Genomic DNA, 15470 nt, shown 5'->3' on the forward strand with positions numbered 1-15470 from the left:
TCCTCGAAATAACCTGTGCTTTATTTATCCCAGGCGACTCCGGTGTCCACTTATGCGGACTATAATTCCTACATGCAGGCGGTGACTCAGTACTACTCGCAGCCTGCTACTGCCACCCAGGCCTATGCCACCAAGGTACACACGGCTCATCCGACAAGACTGCTTTGGCCCTGCTAAAACAACTTGTGACATTATGAGCGCATTAAAAAAAAAGAAGGGTCAGGCTAAGTTGCTTGTGCAGGCGACTTCTCACATACCGCAGAGGCTGAAAGGTTATGAGGTCTCAAGTAGCGCCTTACGCCTGATCGTTTGGCATCCATACATATCAAATTAGACGAGCGAACCACAGTTAATGTCAGTCTAACGATGAGGAATTCGACGCTAATAAAGTGAAACCGCTTCGTGTATTTATTTATTTTGCTGCAGTGTAAAGAATATGAGCAGAGTGTCGGTATGTACTTGAAGGACCTGACCTCTCCGTAAGACACTGATACTGTGTTTAGAGCGGGCATGTCACTCCTCGCCCAGCAGCTGATGGAACTCATCTCCACGCGCCACAGACCTGGCCTCGTACTACTAATATACTAATACTGTATCTGGACCAGCCCATGTTTGAGGACTAGAAGAGATTGTAGTGGGCTTGCCTTGAGAAATACGTGTAGAGAGAGATTTGCTCATTTCGAATTGGTGGTTTGTCGCGGTTGAGTAGTGAACCAAGTGTTTATACCAGGGACACACATATTCACAGTTTTCAAACTTTTCAGGCCATGACCCACAAAATGTGGCATGTGAACTGTTAAAAAAAGGAGCGAAACATTTCAAATATGGTTTAATAATTATGGCATTACTGTATGACCTCCATTCACACATATTAAGAGTCAATATATGTATATGTTTTTATAGCGCTCTTCTGTACCAAAACACAATGTATTATACATTATTCTAAGTCGGGGGATCCTAGTAGTTCTCCAGCATTTTCCATGTCAAGTTTCATTCATGGATGTGTTTGCTCTTTGTGCACTGGATGATTTGCTTTTTGAACACAAAACACCACCTTGAGTCTAATAATTAACCAAGAGCAAACTGAATTAATTTTCTTCAAAAGTGGGGTGCAAAATTAACTTTTTAGAGCTGTTTTACCATGTTACAATGTTCTCTCATCAAAAACGTGCCTGGAGTTGTGTTCCGAGCCACTTGCGCATCTTTCAGTAATCTTTGTATCTTTACCAGTGGCTAATCTGTGGTGGCGGCTCCTCCTCAGTTTCTAACTACGTATCCAGGCAATGCCTTTTAAAGTCTTGCTAAACTTAATCCTCATCTACAGTCACACAGGCTGACCGGTGTATTTTTAAAAATCTTTTTTTATTTTATTGAAACAGCCGCGCTGCAAAGGGGAGCAAAAGATGGTGGGAGGGGCTTATGGTATCTGGATATTTTGTTTTGTAATATTGCAGAAGATAGTGAGAAAGATGTGTTGGAATTACTGCCAAATACCTACAATCTTCATAGATAGTAATGACAATAATGAGGTGGAGGTGGAGGTAAAGTGTATAGTCTGTCCCAACATGGCTGTCTAAAGTGAATCCTAAATTCTTGTGTGTTCCAGGAGGTGGATGTCTGCAAACCTCTCGGGGTGTCGCTCCATCCGGTCAGTAACGGGGCCGCTCCTCCCCCGGGCGTCCTCCCTGCTGCTGCCGTGCTTCCGGCCTACAGCGCCCTCCCCCTGGTGCCTGGGTTCCTGGGGCCACCCCACCCTGTGGCTGCTCCCCCCGGTCCCGTGGCCCACGCTCACACTGCCGCGCCCGACTGGAGCTCCTACTACTACGTGAGTTCATCAGGCACCACACAGAGAGACCGCTGCGCAACAGCTTCTTTTTTTAACCTTGGGAGAAGCTGAGGGTAGTTTGTTTGCAAAGTGCTGATCCAAACAGCGTGGGCTTGTGCAAAATATCTGTTTACTCCCGTAAACACATCTCTCCCAGGAGTTTTTGATCGTAGCAAAAGTTTTCAAAAGCTCTCTGATATATATGTTTCGTAAAAGTGGGGTAAAAAAGGTTGGAGACCACTGATGTGTCTGTAACATGTAAAGGCTAGGCGGTTGACTGCGAAAGCTAGAATGCACAGAAGATGGTTCGTCACGGAGCCTGGGTTGTGAATGATTATACCAGAGCCATGGAATTCAGTTTTAGTGTATTCTTCAAGCACATGAAGTAACAACAGGAGTACAGGAACACAAAACAGTTTGGACAGTTCGAGGGCGGAGCAACGCGCCGCCAACGAATGGGAGGGGAAAAACAACCCAAATAAAAGGGGAAAGGGGGAAAAAAAAACCCGTCCCGATATGTCCCACAACCGGAATAGAGTTCGAGTTGAGCGGTAATCCAGTTAGGGCAGAGTTCAAACGTATCGGATGGATGTGTGTTTTGCTTATCCTACCACATATAGGTCCGAGGGTTCGTAGCTCGCCATCTCGTTAGGAGTCCTCGAGTTGGGACGATCGAGAGTTCAAGAGTTCATGGGGTAGGATTGGACTTTGTTGGTTCCATACAAAAAACCTGACCTACAAGGCCAAAAACACAGGTTAAGTAACCTAGTTACTAAAGTAACCAACGAAATAAAGTAAATCAATATCAATAAATAAATAAATAAATATGCATAAACATACATGCTGAATGCAAATGCATATTACACTCATGTGTAATGATGTTACCCCACACTGTGAATTGTATCTGAAAGTTGTGTTCAGAATCAAAACAACTCAAATCACATTGAGAAAAAAAATAAACAAAGTGCACCTTTAAATTCAGTGGTCGAATAATCCAAACACAAATGCAGAGTTTGGTATTCGAATTGGTATTGCGCAATATTCAGGAAAGGATCTACGTAGCTACGTTAAAATCAATGGGCTTCAATGGCCACCAAACATGTAACCATTTCAGCGGTAGTCACGAAAGTGACAAAAAACGCTCAAAACGGCAATAATTCTTTAGATTAGCGAAGAAGCTAATAGTTTAAAGCAATGCCTACAATTCGGCTTTCACGATAGAACAAACAAACAATTTACCTTTGAGTTTTAGAATGTTTAGCGCGGAGTCTCCAGGCGCGGCCCGACGTCTAAACACAGCGGAACCAGACAGGGGCTCTGGTTGAGGAACGGCAGCAACTATAGTCAAAGTAACGCTTCCGTGAGCAATCACACGGCAAAACGAGACATAATATAGGTTGAGAAGCGGATGGCAAAAGACTTACCTAGGATTCAGAACTTGAATCGCTAAGCTTGGAGCGTGTCGTTCATTTGTTTGGGGACGCCGAAATATCATGCCACAGCCACAGTGGAGACGGAGAGGAAGTGAACCCGCGTGACCCGTAACTTGTAGGAAGTTGGAAGTTTGGGGTGGCGCAGGAAGTGGACCCGCAAAAATAAAAGGCTCTACTAAATGCGGGTTACAGGTTCCCCCCCTATACTCATGTACGGCCTCGGACATGCAGGAGGCTGACAGCACACAGCGACATCACAGGGAGCAGAGGTCGGAGGGGCCCCATCTAGTTGGAGAGCAGAGGCAAACGCAGTGCTGAGCCCATGGAACAGGGACTGAATGCTATGCAGAAGCGGATTCCCAAGCGTCGAATACCGCAGGCGACTAGGCGGCCGACGAACTCGAACAGAACGTTGTGCTTGGGGTTCAGAGCCTGGGCTAGACAGTTCAGGTACAGGGGATGAGTCGGAAGCACTTGAAAGGTTGACCGGCTCCTGAGCAGATACAGGTTCTGGATCAGAGGAGGTGCTTTCCTCTGAGGGCAGCTCAGGGCCATCAGCAGCATCAAAGCTAGAGTCATTCGAAAGTTCCGCATCCACACACTGCTCATGTAGTTCTGGGTCAGAGTCAATCGTAGGTTCAGGTCCAGACTCCACTACCCGTTCCACTCCAGCAGTTTCTTCAGAGGCAGGCTGTGAACGCTGGCCAGGCGGAATCACAGACAGGACGACGGGAGGAACTGCAAGCACTGGAACAGGGAAATCCACCACAGTGGTAATGCAGGTGGGAGAGGAGCTAGAGGTGTCAGGCAAGTAAGGTATGAACAGTTCTTGCAGATCATCCTCAGGGTCTGGAGAATCAAAGCTTTCAGGGATCACTGGAGGCGATAACTCAACTGAGGTGGTCTTTGCTGGTTCAGGCTTGGAAGCTGGCGACAAGTAGCCACAAGGCAGCAACAAATCTCGGTGGAGAGTTCTGATGGGGCGATCTTTGCTTTCGGGTTTGACTGTGTATACTGGAAGAGTGCCGGCTCTCTTCTGGACGATATACACATCTGGCTCCCATCGATCCGCGAGTTTGTGCTTGCCTCGGAGGTTGACATTTCTGACCAGAACTCTGTCTCCAACAAAGAGTTCTGAAGCCGTGACGTGCTTGTCGAATCGGAGCTTGTTCCTCCCCATAACCTTTTCAGAGTTCTCGACGGCAATCCTATAGCTGTCTTCCAGATGTGACTTGAGCTTTTCAATATACTGCGAGTGCGACGTAGACGGTTTTTCAGACACAGGCAGCCTAAAAGCCAAATCAACGGGAAGGCGGGGTTGTCGACCGAACATAAGTTCATATGGGGAGTATCCTGTGACGTCATTACGAGTACAGTTGTAAGCATGTACAAGCGGCTTGACGAAATCTTTCCAGTGTGCTTTATCCTGATCTGGTAGAGTGCCCAACATGTTCAGTAGAGTCCGATTGAATCGTTCCACAGGATTGCCACGAGGATGGTAAGGTGTGGTCCTGATTTTGTGGATTCCGGCCATTTGACAGAGCTCTTTGATAGTGTGAGATTCGAAATCGCGCCCTTGATCACTATGGAGTCGCTCCGGGATTCCGTAATGGACCAGGTAGTTGTCCCATAGGGCTTTCGCAACCGTCTTGGCTCGTTGATTCGGGGTGGGCACCGCTACAGCGTACTTTGTGAAATGGTCCGTTATGACGAGGACATCTTTTGTGTTACTCCGATCTGGTTCAATAGATAAAAAATCCATGCAAACAAGTTCTAGAGGCCTGGATGTTCTGATGTTGACAAGGGGTGCAGCTTTTTCTGGTTGTGCTTTCCGTCGAATGCATCGTTCACATCTTTTAATCCGGTCACAGATGTAGACAGACATGCGTGGCCAGAAGAAACGGGATCTGATAAGGTCCAGTGTTCTCTCTGTGCCCAAGTGACCCATTTGATCGTGAAGCTGGAAGAAGACATCAGGCCGACATTCCTCCGGAAGGACGAGTTGGTAACTGGGCTCCCCGCCGATAGTCCTCCTCCTGACGAGAACATTATTATGGAGCTCCAGACGTGGAAGCTCTCGCAGGAGTAATGGCAGATCGGGGAGCTGTTCCCTCAGAGATGGCGGCGGAGTCTCTCCTCTCTCCAACTGAGCCACAATGTGCTGAAGGACCGGATCAGCTCGTTGCTTGGCAGCAATCTCAACATCAGAGAGGGATGGCACAACGAGGGAAGAGAACTGCAGATCATTTACAAAACTGTCTGGCAGGCTGTCAGTGGTGGTGGAGAGCGTTTGCACAAGAGCAACAACTTGGTCTGGGTCAGGTGAGCTGTACACCAGGTGTCTGTCACATATGGCTTGGACGGAATGCTGGTCGATAGACACACAGAATGGGTCCTCTAGGTGTTGTTCTGTGAACTTCAGAATTCTCTCTCTCTCCTTCTGGGATAGGGCATCCTCTAATAGTTCAGCATGAGGTCGCCGAGAGAGTCCGTCAGCATCAGCATTCAACTTCCCAGCTCGATATACAATCTTGAATGCAAAGGTTGACAGGGCGGAGAGCCATCGGTAGCTGGTAGCATCCAATTTTGCAGAAGTCAGCAAATATGTTAAAGGATTACTATCAGTCACTACAGTGAACTCCGATCCGTACAAGTAGTCGGTGAATTTCTCCGTGACCGCCCATTTGAGTGCCAAAAACTCAAGTTTATGTGCGGAGTATCTGCTTTCACCGCGTGACAGGCCTCTGCTAGCATATGCCACCACCCGGTTTCGTCCATCATCCTCTTGATACAATACTGCACCAAGGCCAGTACAGCTTGCATCCGTGTGCAAGATGTAGGGTTTCCTCGGATCAGCAAAGGCGAGGACTGGTGCAGCCGTGAGCTTCTGGATTATCTCCTCGAAGGCTTGCTGGCAAGCAGGGGTCCATCGGTCAGCAAATAGTTCTTTTGGGTTCAGGTAATGTTGCAACTTCCCCATTTGTTTGGACTTTTTCTGGCTGGGCGGATATCCGGAAGTTAGCTCATTGAGGGGTCTGACAATGGAAGAATACCCCTGCACAAACCGCCGGTAGTACCCTGCAAAACCAAGGAATGATCTGAGTTCTTTGAGGTTTTGCGGGACAGGCCAGGTCGTTAAAGTTGCAATCTTGTCGGGGTCGGTCTTCACACCATCGGTTGAAACAACATGCCCAAGGTAGCGAACCGACGTCTGGAAGAAAACACATTTTTCGACGGATAACTTCAGTCCAAACTCCTTCAGGCGTTGGAGCACTTTCATCAAACGTCGCTCATGCTCTTCCAGTGTTGGTGCAAACACAAGCAGATCATCAATGAACACCAGCGCTTCTTTCAAATTCAAGTCTCCCATGCACCGCTCCATGAGACGTTGAAAGGTGCTTGGGGCATTAGTCACCCCTTGAGGCATACGGTTGAATTCATAAAATCCAAGTGGACATACGAACGCCGTCTTGCTCTTGTCGCTTTCCTCCATCTCTATCTGGTAGTACCCAGATTTCAAGTCCAGCGTAGAGAACCATGTGGAGCCAGCGAGTGCTGAGAATGTGTCTTCCAGCTTCGGCAGTGCGTACGCATCCCGGATCGTCTGTGCATTCAACCTGCGATAATCGATACAGAGTCGTACAGAACCATTTTTCTTTCGCACCACAACTATCGGGGAAGCAAAGGGTGAGTTAGATTCACGTATAACCCCAGATTGTAACAGTTCATGTATGTGATTTCGAACAGCATCCACATCTTGAGGGTGTATCGGTCTTGGTCGTTGCTTGAAAGCAGTTGGATCGGAAAGCTTGATGTCATGCTTGACTTTGTCCGTACAGCCAAAATCGAGTTCATGCTTTGCGAATACCTCAGGTATACTGTCGAGCATGGCTATTACACGTTGCTTCCATTCAGCTGAAAGCGATGACTCTCCGAAGTTGTAGTTCAGCTTGGTCGGAATTGGTTCTGTACAGTGGGAAGGTTGATGAACGCTTTGCTCTTTATGCAAGATGGTCTGGATGGCACTTAACTCCGCGATGGCTGCTCTGGCAGGAATCACAACGTCGTGGTCAGATTCGTTGGTGATTACCACTGGTAGATGGATAGGCTGGACTGGAGGTAGGTCGACAAGACTAGATTTCACCATCAAACCACCGGGCAACGAGAAAGAGGTCGGATGTTGGATTAGCACTTCTTTCTCACCTCGCAGGAACGGACAAACAGCATGCGCGTCCAGCACGACAGTCTTTCGGGCAGGAATGGTCTGTGGGATGGTGGACAGCAGCTTCAAAACACCATGATAGTCGTCGGTTGTTAGCTTGCGTCTTATTTCCAGAATCTTGTGCACCGCCTTGTATCCAAAAGGCACAGGATGAAACTCGGAGCGTGATAAACAGTGCTGGTCATAGAGGACATCTAGAGTGTTGGTGCCAATCAGAACAGGGGGCTGTGTCGTTCGCAGGTCCGGTACGACCAAAGCTAGGGTGTCGATGTCCATTTCTTCTCCCATGAACTCAGGTGGGAAGGTCAGACAGAGTTCCACATACCCGATGTAAGGCACACATTGTCCATTGGCACCCTCTACCTCCAACAGATTATTCAATGGCTTTATTTCATGGTCTGAGAGGTAAGTATTGTAGAAGGAATGTGAAACTGTGGTGACTTGGGACCCCGTGTCAAAAAGGCAATGAAAGTTGGTCCCTCCAATCTTGATCTCACCAGTACTTCTTGTGCCCACCAACCCCTTAGGCAATGGGCAATGGGGTGATGAATGGTTAACGTGGGGACAGTCATTGGTTGCAGCTCCCGCTTGTCCCTTGGCAGAAGCTGCTTCTAGTTTGATGGCTTCCCCTTTTCCCAGGATTGCTGCTTGCATTTAAGCTGGCGGCGTTTTTCTTCCACCAGACTGGGATTTGCCTGATTGGGACAGTTGGGGACTATGTGACCATCCTCTCCGCACTGGAAACAAAACCAAGGCTTTGGCCTTTGACCGTGACCAGGTTTAGAGTTCTTCTTGTTCGGCTGGGTGCCTGATTTAGCAGAGTTCTGAGCCAACAAGGCGGACATCTGGCTTTGAAGTTGAAGCATCTGTGTTTTCAGTTCCTCAATAGCACTCGAGGAATGGTCACATGTCCATGCACTAGTGCTATGAGTTTGCAAGTTTGCACGGTGCTTCACTGATGGAATGTGTTTCTTCATTAGTGTCTCTTTCGCCAACTGCCTGTCTTCTTCAGTTCTGAGCATAAACAACAGCTCTGAGAACGGAGGTGGTCGGTCTCTTTTCTGCTCCAGTTGCAACTTGTTTATCACGCCGTTGTCCCAGCACCCTCTACAAAATTGCTTCAGCAGGTATCTGTCGAATTCAGCGGCTGGGATACCACCACGCTTAATCACGGTTCCGAGGGTGAGCTGGAGTCTCTGCAGGTATGAAGATGGTTGTTCTCCTTGGTCTTGAAGAGTGTTCAAATATTTGGCAAATAGTTCTTCCCCATCTTCAACAGTGGCATAAGCGGAGTCAAGCACATGCAGAAACGTAGCAGGCAGGGCGTTGGGTCCTAAACCTTTCACCAGGTCTGCAGCTGGAGGGAGTAGGTTTTCCAGTATGCGTCTCGTAATATGTAGAGGTGCAAGACTTGGATCTGCATTCAAAAGTTCAATTTGAGACCTCCAGGACTCGTAATCCGCTTCATGCTGTGGTTTTGGAAGTTTTCCTGAGAAGGTGCGTAGTCGGAGTGAAGACATGGGCTGCAAGTTAACATCGTCTCTGCGCACAATGTGCTCGACTACCACCCGTTGGATCTCAGGAGGATTCAGGTCATGGCCAGAGAGGGAGATTCTGGGTCCAACATCCCTAGCCGGGGTTGAGCGGGGTCGAGGTCCTTGCTGCACAAACGAGGGACGACCTCCACGTGGTCCGGGAAAAGTGAATGACAGAGGTTGATTTGACTCCACAGCAGTTCCAGGTACCTCCGTGTCCTCTTCCACTCCTTCCTCCACCTCTTCTTCACCATCAGTCTCCTCCTGTCCCCCACCAGTGGCCGCTATTCCCAAATGTGCACTTATTTGGTCAAACATTCCTTTTAAAACGTTGTCGAATGGCTGGCCACTCTGTCGGGAGATACGTTTTAGCTCTTGTAGGTAATCAGGGAGAGGGGTGGCCTCCACTGTGGCTGTGGCGCCGCCCTCACTCGAGAGTAACTTAATATCAAAATCGGCAGTTGGGCCTGAAAATGTATACGGCAGTTTTGGTTTTAGCGGTGCCAAAGCTGCTGCATTAATAAACTCAACGGTCAGGTTTTTGTAAAATTGACTCTCACGTTCGGTAACGGTAAACGACTGTTTAATTTCACCGTAGCTACGTAAGTGATCAATAATCTCGTCATCTCCGTCAGCATTTGACACACCATCAACAATGACAGAATTAGCTATATTGATACCAGTTTTCTTAAAGAAATCCATGTTCCCACTCAATTGCGATTGTTCCTATGTCATAACCCGGTAATTACACAGATGACACACGTACAGACATTCACAATATCAGGCTCCTGGCTAGCTCGCCATAGATGTAACATGTAAAGGCTAGGCGGTTGACTGCGAAAGCTAGAATGCACAGAAGATGGTTCGTCACGGAGCCTGGGTTGTGAATGATTATACCAGAGCCATGGAATTCAGTTTTAGTGTATTCTTCAAGCACATGAAGTAACAACAGGAGTACAGGAACACAAAACAGTTTGGACAGTTCGAGGGCGGAGCAACGCGCCGCCAACGAATGGGAGGGGAAAAACAACCCAAATAAAAGGGGAAAGGGGGAAAAAAAAACCCGTCCCGATATGTCCCACAACCGGAATAGAGTTCGAGTTGAGCGGTAATCCAGTTAGGGCAGAGTTCAAACGTATCGGATGGATGTGTGTTTTGCTTATCCTACCACATATAGGTCCGAGGGTTCGTAGCTCGCCATCTCGTTAGGAGTCCTCGAGTTGGGACGATCGAGAGTTCAAGAGTTCATGGGGTAGGATTGGACTTTGTTGGTTCCATACAAAAAACCTGACCTACAAGGCCAAAAACACAGGTTAAGTAACCTAGTTACTAAAGTAACCAACGAAATAAAGTAAATCAATATCAATAAATAAATAAATAAATATGCATAAACATACATGCTGAATGCAAATGCATATTACACTCATGTGTAATGATGTTACCCCACACTGTGAATTGTATCTGAAAGTTGTGTTCAGAATCAAAACAACTCAAATCACATTGAGAAAAAAAATAAACAAAGTGCACCTTTAAATTCAGTGGTCGAATAATCCAAACACAAATGCAGAGTTTGGTATTCGAATTGGTATTGCGCAATATTCAGGAAAGGATCTACGTAGCTACGTTAAAGGAGCTATATCATGCTATTTTAGCCATTCCAAAGTTAAGTATAGGCATTTATATGATATATTGTACCTCTACCACTATGGAGCACTCATTTTTGTGATAAATATAAGTGTTTTCTGGAGGTATTTTTCGAACCCGGAAGACACAACGCTTCGATTCAGTTAACTCCGCCCCCTCTCTCCGCGCATACAACTTTACCGTAATATAAATAAACAACAATAAGTGAAGTCACTTCACGATGCAGTTATGCGGAGTTGACATCTGCAACACAGCTTCATAAATGGCTAACACACAAGCTAATATGCTAACACACAAGCTAACCCGCGTTTGGATTGACTCACCGCTCTGGTCCATCGCTGTTTACATTATGGGACTTGCGTTGGTTATAAAAGTTAATCCACTTTGATTCTGGCGAAGGTTCCCCAAACATCCATCAGAGACAGTCACAGAAAAACAATATTTTGGTGATAGTCGCTGAATCCAGGAGAAAAAAACCGCTGAGTGGCCTCTTCTTGAAAAAGGCTGAATAAACTCCTCGTCCTCGTAGCCAAGCGCGCTTCTTTTTCTCCGTGACATTATCGTTAGTTAAGAATGAAGAACATGTGTGTCTAGAGTAGGTAACGAGCTCCGTCTTCACAGCTGCAGCGCAAACATGACTGATCTGTTCAGACGCTCAGGGGTGTTTGTTTTGGCCACAGCTGACCTGGAAGCACTTCGGGCACATCCTTTTTATATATATATATATATTTTTTTTTTACTCTTTGTTTCTCTCTTACGACAGAAATAATGAAAACGCTGTTTTACAAATTAAAATCAGGCCGTAAGCATAGAATTAAGACATTACATTACAGACGTCGAGCACTTCCGTTCCGCTGTTACGACACAACTGAACACTCAGTCGTTCACCAGGAGAGGGAGGAGCAGCTGCTCAGAGAGCAGGATTCAGGAGGATTACTGAGAGCTGCGTGAATGAAGCCACAAACCACTCTGGGGGGTTTTTTGATAAGGAAATAGCATAACAACATGGCTAAAAGCAACAAAAAGTCGATTTTGCATGATATAGGACCTTTAAAATCAATGGGCTTCAATGGCCACCAAACATGTAACCATTTCAGCGGTAGTCACGAAAGTGACAAAAAACGCTCAAAACGGCAATAATTCTTTAGATTAGCGAAGAAGCTAATAGTTTAAAGCAATGCCTACAATTCGGCTTTCACGATAGAACAAACAAACAATTTACCTTTGAGTTTTAGAATGTTTAGCGCGGAGTCTCCAGGCGCGGCCCGACGTCTAAACACAGCGGAACCAGACAGGGGCTCTGGTTGAGGAACGGCAGCAACTATAGTCAAAGTAACGCTTCCGTGAGCAATCACACGGCAAAACGAGACATAATATAGGTTGAGAAGCGGATGGCAAAAGACTTACCTAGGATTCAGAACTTGAATCGCTAAGCTTGGAGCGTGTCGTTCATTTGTTTGGGGACGCCGAAATATCATGCCACAGCCACAGTGGAGACGGAGAGGAAGTGAACCCGCGTGACCCGTAACTTGTAGGAAGTTGGAAGTTTGGGGTGGCGCAGGAAGTGGACCCGCAAAAATAAAAGGCTCTACTAAATGCGGGTTACATGTCCATTCATATTTTATGCCTCTATCTGCTAGTGGTCATGTAGCTCAGGTTAGCCTTGATATACAGTGGTAGGAAAAAGTGAGTACACTGTGTGGAATTTCTTTTCTGCTTAAAGGGACTATAGGGAGTTTAAAAATGTTAAATTATGTATTTTCCACCCCCTACATGTTCCAGCCATGTCCTAATGTGTAGAATGAGCTCAGACCTGTTCACCACAACTGCCTCTAAAATCCTGCACTGTCACTTTAAAAGGTGTCACTTCGGGTCCGAATTGCCGTCATGCACAAGCTTAATATAGAAGGTGCATGAGCCTGAGGCGGCAGTAGTGAGTATAAAATGACCAACTTGCATCCAGCCCCTTTAAATTTGTCATAAAATGTGGTCTGATCTTTAATAAAATCACAAGAATGATTAAACAGTGTCTGCTTGAACTAATACCACCTAAACATTTACATTTTATCATATTTTTATTGGACATAACATGTAAACAAACAATCACAGTCCCCCCCTCCAAACTATTCGACTTCAGGTTCCTCAGTCCACTGAATATTTTTCCAGTAGTGCTGTGGAGCATCCGAGTGCTCTTTCACAAACCAAAGTTGAATATTTTGACAGGAACACCCAACGTCATGTGTGGAGGAAAAATGGAATAGCACCAACATCAAAAGCCTCTCCTCACTGTGAAGTCTGGTGCAGGAGAATCATGATGTGGGGCTGTTTTGTTGCCTCAGGGCCTGGACAACGTGATATCATCAACAGAAAAATAAATTCACAACTTTATCAAAATATTTTGTAGAAAAACCTGAGACATTCACAACTGCATGTGAATAAGTGAGTAAACGCCCGTATTAAATATCTGGCTGATCCTTCTTTTGCAGCAATAACTGCTTTTCTGCAGTTGCAGGTAAGACGCTCACAACGATCAGGATGAATCTTGGACCATTCCTCTTTACAAAACTGCTGCAGTTCAGTGAGATTCAGGCGGTGTACTTACTATTCCTCCCTGCCCTGTGAATGTTTAAAAATATGATCAGATGTAAATGTTTTGGTAGTACTAGTTCAAGCAAACACTGTTTAATCATTCCTGTGGCTTTAATGAAGGTCAGACCACATTTTATGACAAATTTAGGCAGAAATGTGAGAAATTCCACACGGTGTACTCACTTTTTCCTCCCACTGTAAACACGAGTTTACTTGGTGTGTCTGATTGGCAACTAGGATTTGTTCGCGGTCTCCTTTTTCACACCAAATGCCCTTCACGCTGTATTGGAGTGGATAATATGGTTGCCGTGTTTTACCCAAAGACACAAAGACCGTATGCTCTTCAGGCTAGACTTGAGTTGGCCTCTCTGGTCTCTCTCTGGTCCAATCATGGCATGCACCAATTGAGCTGCATACTTTATGATAAAGACTTTAAGTTGCCTCAGACTTGATTACTACACATGCAGCTGCAGCTCTGAAAATTCACTATGCTGAGAAGGTCTTATATTATCTTTCCTGTGATAGTATCTTCAGAATGAAGAGATGCCATACCTCACTGCCTCAGCTGCAGAGTGAGTGCTTTAATGAACTGAGAATATTTTATCATATTTTAGAAACATTTCTAAGAACATTTTATCTTTTCCATTTTAATTAGTTTCTGCAGTAATCATTCATAACCACTCCACTGTGCCCCGAGTTTCACTTGAGAAACACCACTCTAGTGGTTTGTCATTGATCATTGAGCAGTATTCGTCTATTCAGTGCATTTTCCATCTGAGGACCTTTTTTCTGCTGAGAGAGAGAGCGAGAGAGAGACAGCGGTGACACTGCACAGACGCCCAGGCTAAACCTCTGCTCAAAAACGATTTGCATGAGTTTGTTTATAGAAGCTGCTCCGTCCTTCTCCTCTCACTGCAGCCCTGAGCACACACAGACTGTGGATCCACAAGTGGGACCACGATCAATGCCACATCTTTTACCGTATTCTAAAATATGAATTATTATCTAAAATATTTTGTGTAGACCACATGACATCTTTTCCTAATAAGACTGATCTAAGCCACAGCAACCTGAAACATGCACAGTTCATTAATCCAGTTCAGCTCTCTTGACCACGGTTCGGTTTCCCTAAAGAGAAAAGGCTTTTTGTTCGGTTGAAGCTCTTGTTTCCTTGAGCTCAATAACTGAATTATTATTTTGTTTATCATTTTGTTTTGCTTCGAATTTCCATCCTCCTCCTTTAGAACTCCAACTGAACCTCATTCTCCTGTGCGTCCTCAGAACCAGGCTCGGGGACACAAGCGGGAGTACCCCCAGCTGGCCGTGCCCGAGGTGGCCCCGTCAGAAGGCGCCTACATCGGGCAGCACTCCCAGGGCCTGGGCGGGCAGTACGCCGACTACTTCAAGAGGAAGAGGCTCTAAAATAAAACCAAACCACCGCGAAGCCTAACGCTCAGAGGGGAGCCCCGTGTCACAGCTCCCTCTAGTGGCCTTTCTGTGGCGGCCGTGTTTGCATCCCAACAAGTAGGTGCGGATTTGGATTGGGTTGCCCATGGCTCAAGTGAAAACAAAGCCATAGTGCTCTTTAATATTGGCACTTATGTAAATCGTATCGTTGAACTTGTCCTGTTTAAGCCTTAAATCTTAAACTAAAATGTCGTCTTTTCGCCACTGTGTCAGCTGTATTTATTTATTTTTTTTCCTAATGTAGAGTAAACTGTTATAATGCTGTATCTATATGTACATAAGCTGCTGTCCTCTCTGTTTCCGTGGAGTCTGGTCTCTTTGTCCTGTCCGTCTTGTTTGTCTCATAGCTGTGTTCACACTGCAAACAAAACGTCACACTTTTCTCCCCTCGATTTCCAAATTTATATATAAAAATATAGTTATATAGTTAAAGGAATAGGCCACCGTTTTTACATACTAAGATATGTTCTTAGCTCACTTTAGCCGAGTTAATATATCCCCGTCTGGTCTTTGTCCGTGCGCTCTGTCAGGCAAACGGAGCACATACGCAGCTCCTAACTCCTAAAGGTTATTGACGGAAGTGAGCGGGGGGAGTCTTTAGGAGTTACTGCGCGGACGTTGTGCTCCTCGTATCATTACGCCTCACAATATAGTACCCCTTTTTATCTGCTTATAAAATCGACATGCTACATTTCTGTGTAAATATACTTCGCATGAAAACACTTCACGTAACTTTATTTAAATAGGGAACACGT

At 45.9% G+C, this 15470-nt stretch overlaps 1 protein-coding gene across 2 annotated transcripts in view; it reads left to right on the top strand.

The window, feature by feature from the left end:
* raver2 (ribonucleoprotein, PTB-binding 2) overlaps positions 1 to 15140 on the top strand; it is a 113660-nt gene extending 98520 nt beyond the window's left edge. For both annotated transcript variants that reach the window (XM_079575590.1, XM_079575591.1), the window contains exons 14-16: positions 34 to 135; positions 1607 to 1825; positions 14530 to 15140. In XM_079575590.1, the coding sequence (XP_079431716.1) occupies positions 34 to 135; positions 1607 to 1825; positions 14530 to 14670 (462 nt within the window). In that variant the 3' untranslated portion in view covers positions 14671 to 15140. The remainder of the gene's footprint in view (positions 1 to 33; positions 136 to 1606; positions 1826 to 14529) is intronic.
* The last annotated feature ends 330 nt before the right edge of the window (positions 15141 to 15470 follow it).

Source organism: Gobius niger, assembly GCF_951799975.1.
Source record: "Gobius niger genome assembly, chromosome: 17".
In the NCBI taxonomy this organism is placed as follows: domain Eukaryota; kingdom Metazoa; phylum Chordata; class Actinopteri; order Gobiiformes; family Gobiidae; genus Gobius; species Gobius niger.